The 11,800-nt window shown below is 37.8% G+C and overlaps 1 protein-coding gene across 1 annotated transcript; it reads left to right on the top strand.

Annotated features, from left to right (window-relative positions):
- The first annotated feature begins 5,725 nt into the window (after nucleotides 1-5,725).
- LOC122064705 (cysteine-rich receptor-like protein kinase 8) lies at nucleotides 5,726-8,829 on the top strand. Its single transcript, XM_042628466.1, has 6 exons — nucleotides 5,726-6,528; nucleotides 6,979-7,184; nucleotides 7,286-7,496; nucleotides 8,036-8,273; nucleotides 8,404-8,551; nucleotides 8,623-8,829. Exons 1-6 carry the CDS (start codon nucleotides 5,775-5,777, stop codon nucleotides 8,827-8,829), a joined length of 1,764 nt encoding a protein of 587 aa, XP_042484400.1. The 5' UTR covers nucleotides 5,726-5,774.
- The last annotated feature ends 2,971 nt before the right edge of the window (nucleotides 8,830-11,800 follow it).

Genomic DNA, 11,800 nt, shown 5'->3' with positions numbered 1-11,800 from the left:
GAGTCAGGGTCTACTCTCTGGCTTTACTTCCTGATGCGGCAAAAATTGACCAGATGATCTTCCCTGCAGTTCCTGATGCTTTGGCCGACCTGCACAGAAGTGATGACAGGGGAGAGCCGGGCTGATCAGACAAGGGACTCTCCGATGCTTAAGTCAGATATTTCCACAGTAGATGTTCAAGAGAGCTTTTCCAGTAAAAGGAGTGAGTGATAGATCCCCCATGATGGAGGCTTACCTTGGTATTTATAGGCTGCTGATGGAGAGAAGAAGGGCATTTGTGGAGAGTCCAGTTTAGGCGTAGAATCCTTAAGGGGAGTGGCACTGTGATTCTGAGAATATTCCGGATTTCAGGGCATATTCTGAGAATATTCTTCATTGATCTTGGAAGTGCAAGTAGTGAGAAGGGTGAATGCCTCTGATGACGTGTAGTAGATAGAGTCTTGCCCCCATGATTAGGGATCACGCCCCTTGAATGTAGGAGTGGATGTGTGCACATTTCTGGGTACATTACTTGACTGTGCCGAGCCGATGTGACAGGTTGGTCGAGCCGAGGTGACTGGTCGCACTGCCTGATTGAGGGCCGAGGTGGCAGCACGGCCTGATGGAGGGCCGAGGTGGCAGCACGGTCTGATGGAGGGCCAAAGTGGCAGCACGGTCTGATGGAGGGCCAAAGTGGCAGCACGGTCTGATGGAGGGCCAAGGTGGCAGCATGGCCTGATGGAGGGCCGAGGTGGAAGAACAGCCTGATAAAGGGCCAATGTGGCAGTACGGCCTGATGGAGGGTCGAGGTGGTAGAACGGCCTGATGGAGGGCCGAGGTGGCAGCACGGCCTGATGGAAGGTCGAGGTGGCAGCACAGACTCATGGAGGACCGAGGTGAAAGCACGGACTGATGGAGGGCCGAGGTGGCAGCACGGGCTTATGGAGGGCTGAGGTGACAGCACGGACTGATGGAGGGCCGAAGCGGCAGCACAGACTGATGGAGGCCGAGGTCGCAACACTGGCTAATGAGATGCCGATGTGGCAGCACGGCCTGATTGAGATGCCGAGGTAGTGGGTCAGTCCTATTTAGGTTTACATACATGCTTCAGCCATGTCGAGGAAGGGGACATATTTTGCCTCATCACTTCCCAACAGTGGAGGATTGCAATATTGATGTCAAGAATCTTATAATTTTTTCTTAGATAAAATGAAAAATTCCACAGGACATTTATAGGTAGTAGATAGAGGAAGGTGTAATGATTAAAGTTCCATAGATTCTAAGCATTTGCCATATATGATTCTACAAGAAATCTTTTGTATTCAATTTGGATTATACCAATAAAAAAAAAAAAAAGAAAAAAAGTATGACAAGCTTCAGATGTCCAACAGCATAGAAACAAACTAGTTGGAAATGTGTTTCCAGTCGCTTTCTTGATTTGAGTATGGAGCTGTTTTGTTGAAAAGTGAGAATCTAGAGTTTAGTGTTGCAAGATTATGCTCTTTTGCCAAAAACCATCTTTAGCTAAGATCCTCTTGGATACAAGATGAATGAGGAGCCTTGAACGCAGATGTGAGTAACTTGACGTGAAGGCTTACAAAAACTTGGCCGGGCACTTTTTCTTTAATTACTAGCTTTCAATGATGAGTTATACCCAAGTCCTAACAAATGGTATCAAAAAATAGGGCGTAACAATGATACCACATCAGATGTGAATAGCCTTACTGAAGGCTGAAAGCTTATAAAGACTTGGGACATCTTTTCCTTAAATGGCTAGCTTTTAAGGACGAATTCTATTCAATTCCCATAATTCACAAAATGGAGTTGATTCCTGCATATGAACTGTGTGAAGCATGAAAATAAATTGGCATACTATTCAAAACATGATGAATTAACATCAACCGGCTGCCATTTGACTAGGGTTCATGGGTCTATGAAGGGTTGAATTGACATAGATAGAGGGTAAATATTAATGAGTCTAAGGGCCCGTTTGATAACGTTTCAAGAAATGTGTTTCTGCCGTTTCTGTTTCCAGAAACAGCAGAAACGGAGTAAAAAGCGTTTGATAAAACTATTTCGTTTCACCTATTTTTAGAAATAGAAATAGAAATTTTTACTTATTTATGGTTCAAGAAACGACCTAGGCGAAACAAGTTCAACTTGTTCGCCGTTTCTGGAAACGACTTGTGGCCATTCTTTTATTGGTTACTATCGATTTCTAAAAACATGATTTATCAAACACCTTCAATTGGGTTTTTGTTTCTAGAAACAGAAATTTATGTTTCTGCCGTTTCTTGAAACAAAAAAGGCAGAAACGTTATCAAACGGGCCCTAAAATTTGACATTTGACATATTTGGACATTTTTTTATTATCCCATTAAGGGTTGAATTGACATTCATGAGAGGGTAAATATGAATATGAGGCTGAAATTTTAGAGGTGGGTTTTTTCTTTGTGTGAATCATGTTATGATAGGTTGTGCTACTTTTATCTTATTTTGATTTCTTTGCATAATAAACAGGATATTGCATGCATGAGTATTCAAGTCATTTTGGAATATTTATTTATTTTTGTTATAACTATTTAATGTTTTTTACATTTTTAATTTTTGATATTATTATGATATGATTTGAAGTTTATAGATGCATTTTTCTTTCATTAATGATGACATATCTTGCTCGATGGACCTGGATCTTTTGTGGCACAACAGGACGCCTAACGTGCATTCAAACCCAAAATATCTCTGTACATTACATTATTGTCTTAGGGGCCTATATCCCATAATATCTAGGTGACAACTGGGAGCAAAATCATATAATATGTCTTTCCATTAACAAATTATCCACAATAGTTTTGATGGATGATGGCCTAAACATGCTCATGGTGAACCGATATTTGATTTTGCCACATGATAATTCAAATAATGATAAAAATTAGTTTCCAGGAAGACCCTAGGTCCTTACCCATGCAGCAAGTTTCAACCTAGTAAGAGTTTGATTAAATACTAAAACAAAGCATTCAAATTCTATAACTACCAATTGGTTCATGGGTCTATGAATGTTGAATTGACATACAACAGAGGGTAAATATGAATATACGACTTATTGAGACCATTTTTTAAATATCCCATAATAAAAATTACTATTTCATTCCTGTGGCAGAATAAAGAGGCATGTCCAACAATTCTCTTGATGAATTTCTAATCAGAGGATCTATTCCACCACGTAAGGTTACAAGGTCTGCATAAGTCAGGAAACTCTTCATCGAGATATTTACACATCGTCTGCGTGTTTTGGCATCTCTCATCCTAAGTCAATGGATACATAGGAAAAAATACTATACTAGACCTCTATAATGAAAGAGGAAATGAACTCTCCATAGAACGACCTTTGCACCAAAGCAGGGATCAATGAGGAGACACATAAGGGCATTAATGTGAGATTATTAATCATTTTATCCCTCTGTCTAGGCACATGGATCACTGGGTGTCAATCAACTCGGTTTGGTTTCAGTTCGATTATGAATGATGATAAGGTAGACCAAACTCGAATCGAGAACCGACTCCATTCTGTATTTAGATACTCAAGTCGATTCAATTCGGTTCAGTTCGATTCGGTTCTAATTCGGTTTTGATGCAGTTTCAATTCGATTTTGTACCTCAGTTTTAATTCGATTATGAAAACGGTTCCACTTTTGGACCATGACTGTGATGAACCAAAGGCCATAATGGGTTCAACTTACGAGACTTATGGCTATTGTTAACTTCAAAATAATCTTAGCATATAAATATGTGATGATAAATTACAAAAAACAATTGTCACATAAAAAATCTCTCTTAATGATACTAGGGTTTTTTAATTTTTTGGTTTTAAGACCAATTTGGTTCATTTTTTGTTTGAATCGATGGTTCTTACACCTTAAACTGAAATCAAACTAAACTGATGTCCATACTCACATACTCAAATCGAATCAATTCGATTTGATTTGGTCTAATTAATTTGGCTTGATTTCACATTCGGTATTCAATTTCGATTTAAAATTGACACCCTTAAGATCACATAATCAGAGAGTATTCTTTTCTCCATTTGAGAAGACGTGTAATCAAGTCCTCCAGTCGTTCAATATTTGTTAAAAAGAATCTTGATCCAATATCAATGCATCAGTGTGTACATTATTTTCCCCAAAAGTAAATAGTAGTGATAGCTTCAAAATTCAAGGTGTGAGCGTGGCAAGGTAAACGATACCGTGTTAGTGTGTTAAATGAGTAAGGACTGAGAACTCGTGTGTCGTACAGGACCCGTCTCCAAAAGCACAGGTAAAAAAGGTCCCCCATTGAAGATAACGAAGGAGGAATGCTGGTGGGCCACACACAAGTTCGAAAAGCATGACTCGTTGAGATATTGTGGGGTCAGCCATTTCTACATGCTGGGTCCCACTTAATCAGTTAAAATTTTTTTTTCAGCGCAAGACGGAGTTTGGTCACATGTTCATATTTAGGGCACTTTAAATTATCCGCCGGAAATGTGAAGCACACCAAGAATTTGTACAAGAGATGCAGAGACCACCATTTCTACAAATGTTGAAAAAAAGGGATTGAACCTTTTTACATTAACAAATAAAGAAAGTTTTTGGGATTACCATTAGTTTCTAAACTTTATTGTTCATGTCACAAATACTTCTCTTGGATTTAATAAAAATGTTTAGATGTATATGGTGTGAATTCTTCTTTCGTCATGGGTGGAGAAAACTCGATTCAAAATAAAAAAAATCATGTAAACATACATAACTAACTTTATTAAAGAAGGAAATTTTGGGCCTTGGATAGATAGGACATGACCTAAATTAGCCATGTGCAAATTCGAAAATCTGATATTCTCCTATTTATTTTCAATAAATTTTTAGTAATTTTAATTTTAAAATTTTTTTATTTTTCTTCGTAACCAATTTTATTTGGTTTGAATTTTAACGTGTGAGAATGCCACCTTGGGGCTTGGATCCAACTGTCCTTAAATTTTGGGCCATTTGAACTGCCATATGGCAGCATGGGAAGCCCTTCTAGGAGGGCCATAGAGGATACTGTTTAGTGATTAGATAGGGATTGGAAGGGGAAGTATCTTCCTATTAATTAATTTGAAAGGGGAAGTCATGATTTGTTTTCCTTGTAATAACAAACACTGCATTCAAGACCAAAAAGTTCTTAGTTCTTTTATAAAATCATGAACCCGATGGTTTTGATTTCGACTTTTGTTACTTCCTTGGTTTCACTCATATAAGATATTTAGTATTTCGATAAAAGTTGAATAGTTTTCGTTTAATTCTAATATAATCTTGTTCATGCGGTTATGAGGTCAATATGGGCCCACATGGGCACAGGATTAGTCAGAAAGAAGGTCTAAATACCCATTGTCTGCACCAAAAAAATTGTAGACCATATTTCCTTATTCTATCCTCAATCTATCAGTATCTTACCAAGAATGGTCATAGTATTCTCAATCTTCTTGCCAGAAATTGTTCTTTCAGTGATCCTTTTACAAAATTATAATCATTATGTCCTGTACTATATTTGCTCAAAGTATTTCTAAATCAACAAAATGATGCAGAAACCAAACAAGTATGAAGTATGAACAATCAACAATCAACAATCAACAATCACTTTTAACTAAGTGGTCAAACATTTCTGCTGAGGGTATCTAAAGATTCCTCATGAGACTTTGTTTCTGAATCTCTGTTTAAGTTCATGATAAATACTGTACTTCAATAGTTTCAAGATCCAATTTCACAGCTTAAGAGAGAGAAATGAAGATTAATGACAGCAACACGCCTACTACTCTGCTCTTATTGCTCCCATGCCTTATCTTGTCCTATAATATCTCATGTACTACTGCAAATCCCCTTCTTTTTGACTGTATGAATCAAAATGAATATCTACCCAATAGCGCATTTGAATCTAACCTGAAGCTCCTTCTCTCTACCATTTCTTCAAACACTACCCTTCTCTCCAAAGGTTTCTACAACTATTCAGTGGGCACTGGCACCAACCAAGTCTTTGGACTTGCCCTCTGTAGAGCCAATTTTATCCTTGAGGATTGTCAAACTTGTCTAGAGATTGCGAGTAGAGAGATCCTCTATTTGTGTCCTAAGAAGCAAAAGGGCATCATCTGGTATGATTATTGCCAGTTACACTATTCTTACCAGAGGTTCTTCTCCCAGATGGTATATGCCGGAAAATTGCCTCCCTGGAATGTTCATCAACGAAACGTGTCGAACCCAGTTCAGTTTTCTAAGATTTGGAAGGATTTGCTCCATAAACTTATTAGCCAGGTCGCATCAAATTCTTCTGAACTTAAGTTTGCTACTGAAGTGGCTACTATCCCTGGAAATGGTAAGGTACGTGGTCGTGTGGAGTGTGCTTCTGATATATATAGTGAAGACTGTGTACACTGCCTTGAATTTTCCTTGAAAGACCTCTATGGATGTTGTTCTTCGCGTCAAGGAGGAATGGTTCTTGGCAGTAGCTGCAATTTGATGTTCCAAATTTCAACTATAAATGGTATTCTTTAATATCTTATCCAAATTAACCAAGCATCAGTTTTGATAGTATTCCAATTTGGATCTCCCCCCACGCGGAGAGAGGAGTAATCCTCACGCCCAAGGGGTTATCCAGAGCACAAGCCAAAGCAATTAATGAATTGTTCACTTGTAATCTGATACCCCATAGATGGTGAGATCCCAAGTGAGGAGATCAGTGCTTGGGGAGAGATCCAAAATTCAATTGAAAAACCCCTAACTATTTTTTTCTGCATTTAGAAGGAAGGGTGGTTGTAATTATGACTAGTGTGGTGACATCTATCTTGGTCACGCTTCTTCTTGCTGGCTATTGTGGGTTCTTCCTGTGGAGAAGAAAGGGAAGACAAGAAGGTAAACTTATCTATTTTGTAACCACCATAGCAGAGGATATATACTGCAGGCTGCACCATTTGACTTCAGATCTTTCTTACAGATGAAGAAATAAGCCATAATTCACCACCAACTAACATTGAATCTCAGACTAGTACATTAATGTTGCACAGGAATATGCCGCAAGGGGATCGAGTCGATGATTTGTTGGAGTTGCCCTCGATTAATTTTGAAGCTGTAAAAGTTGCTACAAGAAGTTTCTCCAATTCAAATAAGCTTGGACAAGGAGGATTTGGTACTGTTTACAAGGTAATGAAGATATCAAAGTTTTTGAATAGGATTTATTTTGTTGTGGCTTCACAAGGTTTGATATATAATCTAACAAGCAAGTGTTTTAAGGAAACTTATAGGGCATGCTACCAGACGGAAAGGAAATAGCTGTGAAAAGGCTTTCAAGGAGGTCACAGCAAGGCTTAGAGGAGTTCAAGAATGAAGTTATACTAATTGCAAAACTTCAACATCGAAACCTTGTGAGGCTCCTAGGTAGTGGGATAAAAGGAGAAGAAAAGCTACTTATCTATGAGTTCATGCCTAACATCAGCCTCGATGCCTTTATCTTTGGTTTGATCGTCCTTTCCTCACTTTTTATCTACATATATTTTATAATTATCCCATACATAGTATATGCCAGATTAATAATGTCTTTTCTCCTCCACCCACAGCCACATATATATTTTATGATTATTTCATATAAAATATGTGACAGATTAATCTTTTTTCTCCTCCAATCCCCACTCCACCAAAAAAAATCTGAGTAGTGGAAAATAATAAAGAGAGATAGAGGGCTTACACCAATGCATGCCGGTTTTCTGATGTGGGCGTGTGTGGTCTTCCCATCCCAAATCTTCAATAGCGAGAGGGAGGGGGAGGGGGAGGGGGAGGGAGGTTGGGAGACCATTTGGGGAATTTAGGAAATAATACCCACTCACATGAACAGTGATATGTGAAGGGGTGTGCAATTTCGTTTTTGAACGTGCATTGTGGCAATCTTTTGTCCCATAATAAAAAATAAAAATAAAAATTGAATTTTTTTTGGAACTTTTGTTGGTGTGAAGCCTTCTATTCTAGGTAGATACTTACATTCATCTCTGATCATTTAGATCCTCTAAAGCGCTCACAACTTGATTGGAGAACACGACATAACATTATTGATGGAATTGCCCGCGGACTTCTTTATCTCCATGAGGGTTCTCGAGTCAAGATCATTCATAGGGATCTCAAAACTAGCAATATTTTATTGGATAATGAGATGACAGCAAAGATTTCAGACTTTGGCATGGCAAGGATCTTTTGCGAAGAGCAAAACACGACTAACACAAAACGAATTGTGGGTACATAGTAAGTTTTATCCTTGACGATTGATTCTCTTATAAGATGGATACAACTTGCTTAATTCAGATATGTTCATGCATGCTCATTACAAAATTAATGAATAATCTTATTTCCTTAAATTTTTATTTCGAAACAGTGGTTATATGTCTCCGGAATATGCAATGGAGGGGATATTCTCTGCGAAGTCTGATGTTTTCAGCTTTGGTGTTATATTGCTTGAGATCATAAGTGGGAAAAGAAACAACAGCTACCTTGAGAAGAATGGTCAGACCCTCTTGACATATGTAAGAATTTATGTTTCAAAATGAAAATCTTGGACGTGAAAAATTTATAAGTTTAATGATGCCAATCACAGTTATGGAGACTACGGGAAGAAGGCAAAGAATTGGATTTTGTAGACCCCTTACTGAGCAGCTCATGCCCAAGAACAGAAGTACTGTTGAGATACATCCATATTGGGCTTTTGTGTGTTCAACGCGACCCAGCTGATAGGCCCACCGTGTCAGAGGTCATTGTCATGCTAGACACTGATTCTAGGGATCTTATGCAAGAGCATGGATAATTGGCATCTCTTATAGTTCAGTAGTGTTTATTTGATCATTATCTAGTATGAATGTTTTCCGTTTGTTGTACTGGATCTAGTAGGTAAGATTAAATGAGACTGAATGAGGTTTACGTATGAGAACAATCTCATATGCCTTTGATCCGTAGATTTAAAATCTACTTTCTCTTTCTTCATTTAATAGATTCAAAATCTATGGATTAAAGATGTACGAAATTATTCTCGTATGTGAACCTGATCCCGATTCAGGTTAAATGGGTGGTTAACCAAAAATCATTTAATGCAGTTTTTCTAGTTTAAGGCTTTCTTGTGGGAGGATGCTAGTTTTATTTTTTTTCAGTCTTTCCGTGTAATGCCTGCTCTTTTAGGAGTTTTTATTGGCCTTAGTGCCTTTGTTTGTTCACTATGTTGTACAGTCCCTTTCCTTTCTTTTTCCATTATTTATAAAAAAATAAAAATAAAAAATAAGGCTGTAAGCTTACTTTTTTTACTCCTTGTCTTAATGCAAAGGTAAAAAAGAATTTCAAAAACTTGAAAATCATTTGATGCAGTTTATATGTGAAATGATAAGATTTACCCTTATATGAAGTATTGCATTAAATAACTTTTGAGAAAAGATAAGGAGCAAAAAAGTAAAATTAATTACATAAATTCTTAGTTCACCTACTTGGTGACAATAAGATGCTCCTTGCTTTATTCTTAGGAGTTATTTAAATCAAAGTTAAAGAAAGAGTTTTCAAAAATAATTTGAGAGTGACTTATTATTATACTGTTATCAAAAACTATCATTGTCTCTTTAGATGCACATGTGGAATGATAAAATTTATCAAAAAAAAAAAAAAAAAAAAGTAGATTTAAAATTGATTTGACATTAGAAAAAACAAAAGAAGAGTTAAAATTGATTTGACACCTCAAGGGAATGTCAATAACTAATTAAAATTTCATATAACATAGAAAAAAGTTTTCCTAAACTAATGGAGGACAATTCATCCACCATCCTAGGGTTTACAAACCTCTATAGGGTTTTAGTACCTTCCAAAATACCTTCTGAAAACCCCTCACAAATCTCAAGCCTTGCTATGAATGGGAATAGGAAAATTCGATCCTATATATATAAGAAGAAGAAGAAGAAAAAAAAGCTTAAAAGACAATTTGGCCACTATACCTAAACATAGTGGGGCGCGAAATGATCGCCCTACTCATGAAAGGCGAAAATTTCACCCTTATTGATGCTTCTATTAGTGTTCCCATTGGCCCATGTGTTGGTATATGAAACGCATTGCCTTTTAGGGAAACCTAATATATTTATTTATTTATTTATTTTTGCTTAAGGTCAGCAAAGAATATATCATAAATAAAGAAAAGAATACAAAAATGCCACAAAGGGCCAAACCAAACATACTCAATCTTCTATTCCACCTTCAGCATTACCATCAACAGAGAGGAAATCAAGACAAGAAAATTAAAAACAATAGGTCACAAAAATCGAAACCTTAGTTTTCCAATTGTGTTCCACTTTATATCATTGAAAGCAAATATGGGAGGAGTAATCCAATCTGTAACGACCCAAGAATACGGCAAATACCAGACTTGCCTGGAAGATCGGTGAGGTGTTCCCACTAAGAATACGATAAGTAGCAGGAGGTTTGGGAGATCGATGAGGGTGTGTAAATTTTAGCCCCATATCGCCTAAGAAGAGATTACTGTGCTAGTTAATAATCTCTAGCCTCCTTAATATGGTACAATGCCTTTTAAAGCCTTGAGGCCCATGGGTCAAAGAGAACAATATTATTCAAGGTTAATGGGGTCGGGGCATTGCAAATGGTATCAGAGCAGACTCCGATAGTGTGTGGGGCCACAATGGGGACTTTGTGCCGAAAGGGGGAAGTGTAACGACCCAAGAATACGGAAAATACTAGAAGAAAAATAACCTCTAGCCTTCTTGACATGGCACAACTCGTTTTAAAGCCTTGAGGTTCATGGGCCAGTTAATAACCTCTAACCTCTTTAACATAGCATAACGCGTTTTAAAGCATTGAAGCCATGGACCAAAGAAGATAATATTGTGCAAAGTTATGTACGTAACTTGCAGTAGCATCTACTTCTCCCTCCAAATCTAGGTCGTTCACATAAGTGTTACCAGGTGTCGCATTCTCCAAGTAGCATTGCATAAGAATTGCAAGATGAAGAATTGTAGATTGCAACATCCGAGTTACAGGGTAGGGTTGTTGAGAGCAAGCATGGTGGGGCAAGGTAGACAGGAGAGGGTGGTAACAGCGACGATGGTGGGGTAAAGCTAGAACAGGCCAACTGGGTTGGTTGGGGTTGGTGTTGGGGTTTGTGTTGGGGTTGCTGAGGTGTTAATCGAAGGAGGAAGAGGAAGAGGAAGAGGAAGAGGAAGAAACAAAAATGAGGGAGAGAGGGAGAAGGTGTGGACCCCACTATTTTTCTTTAAAAAATAAGAATGTTACTCCAATAATTAATAGGTTGCCTATTGCACAAGATATACATGTACCTAGAGGATAAAGACTCTTTTCGAAGGGTTTGGGTAAGTTGGTCAACAATGTTCAGATGAGGCCGATGCATACGTTGGAAACCTTAGACTAAAGAATCTAAGTTTAAGCATGGGTGATTTACATCGACCTTTCCTATCATTTGCTCAAATTACATAATCTTTCTTCAAAATTAAAAAATTATATTTAAACCCATAAAGTTGACACCATCAGCATCTTTTTTAGGTTAGGCCATTAAGTTCAAAGAAAATTTCTGAAAACCCGAAATTGCCCTTTACTATCTTCAAGCCAACAAAACCTCGCTCTAAAATCTCGCCTCCTCCGTCTCTGTTGTTCACCTCTCGCCAGCGAGATTTTAGGGCGAGAAACCATCCGGACAAAATCTCTCTCCCTCGCCGGCCATAAAATTAAACAAAAATCTTATTTTTCTGATCATCTCCGTTCAAGGAACCGATTTT

This window comes from Macadamia integrifolia, unplaced genomic scaffold (assembly GCF_013358625.1).
Source record: "Macadamia integrifolia cultivar HAES 741 unplaced genomic scaffold, SCU_Mint_v3 scaffold1718, whole genome shotgun sequence".
In the NCBI taxonomy this organism is placed as follows: domain Eukaryota; kingdom Viridiplantae; phylum Streptophyta; class Magnoliopsida; order Proteales; family Proteaceae; genus Macadamia; species Macadamia integrifolia.
The sequence above is the reverse complement of the archived record's forward strand: the minus strand, read 5'-3'. Positions and strand labels throughout refer to the sequence as shown.

Coding starts and splice junctions, on each gene's coding strand:
- LOC122064705 (XM_042628466.1), top strand. CDS start 5,775: ATGAAGATTAATGACAGCAACACGCCTACTACTCTGCTCTTATTGCTC. Junction 6,529..6,978: donor CCAAATTTCAACTATAAATG/GTATTCTTTAAT, acceptor TCTTTCTTACAG/ATGAAGAAATAAGCCATAAT. Junction 8,274..8,403: donor AAACGAATTGTGGGTACATA/GTAAGTTTTATC, acceptor ATTTCGAAACAG/TGGTTATATGTCTCCGGAAT.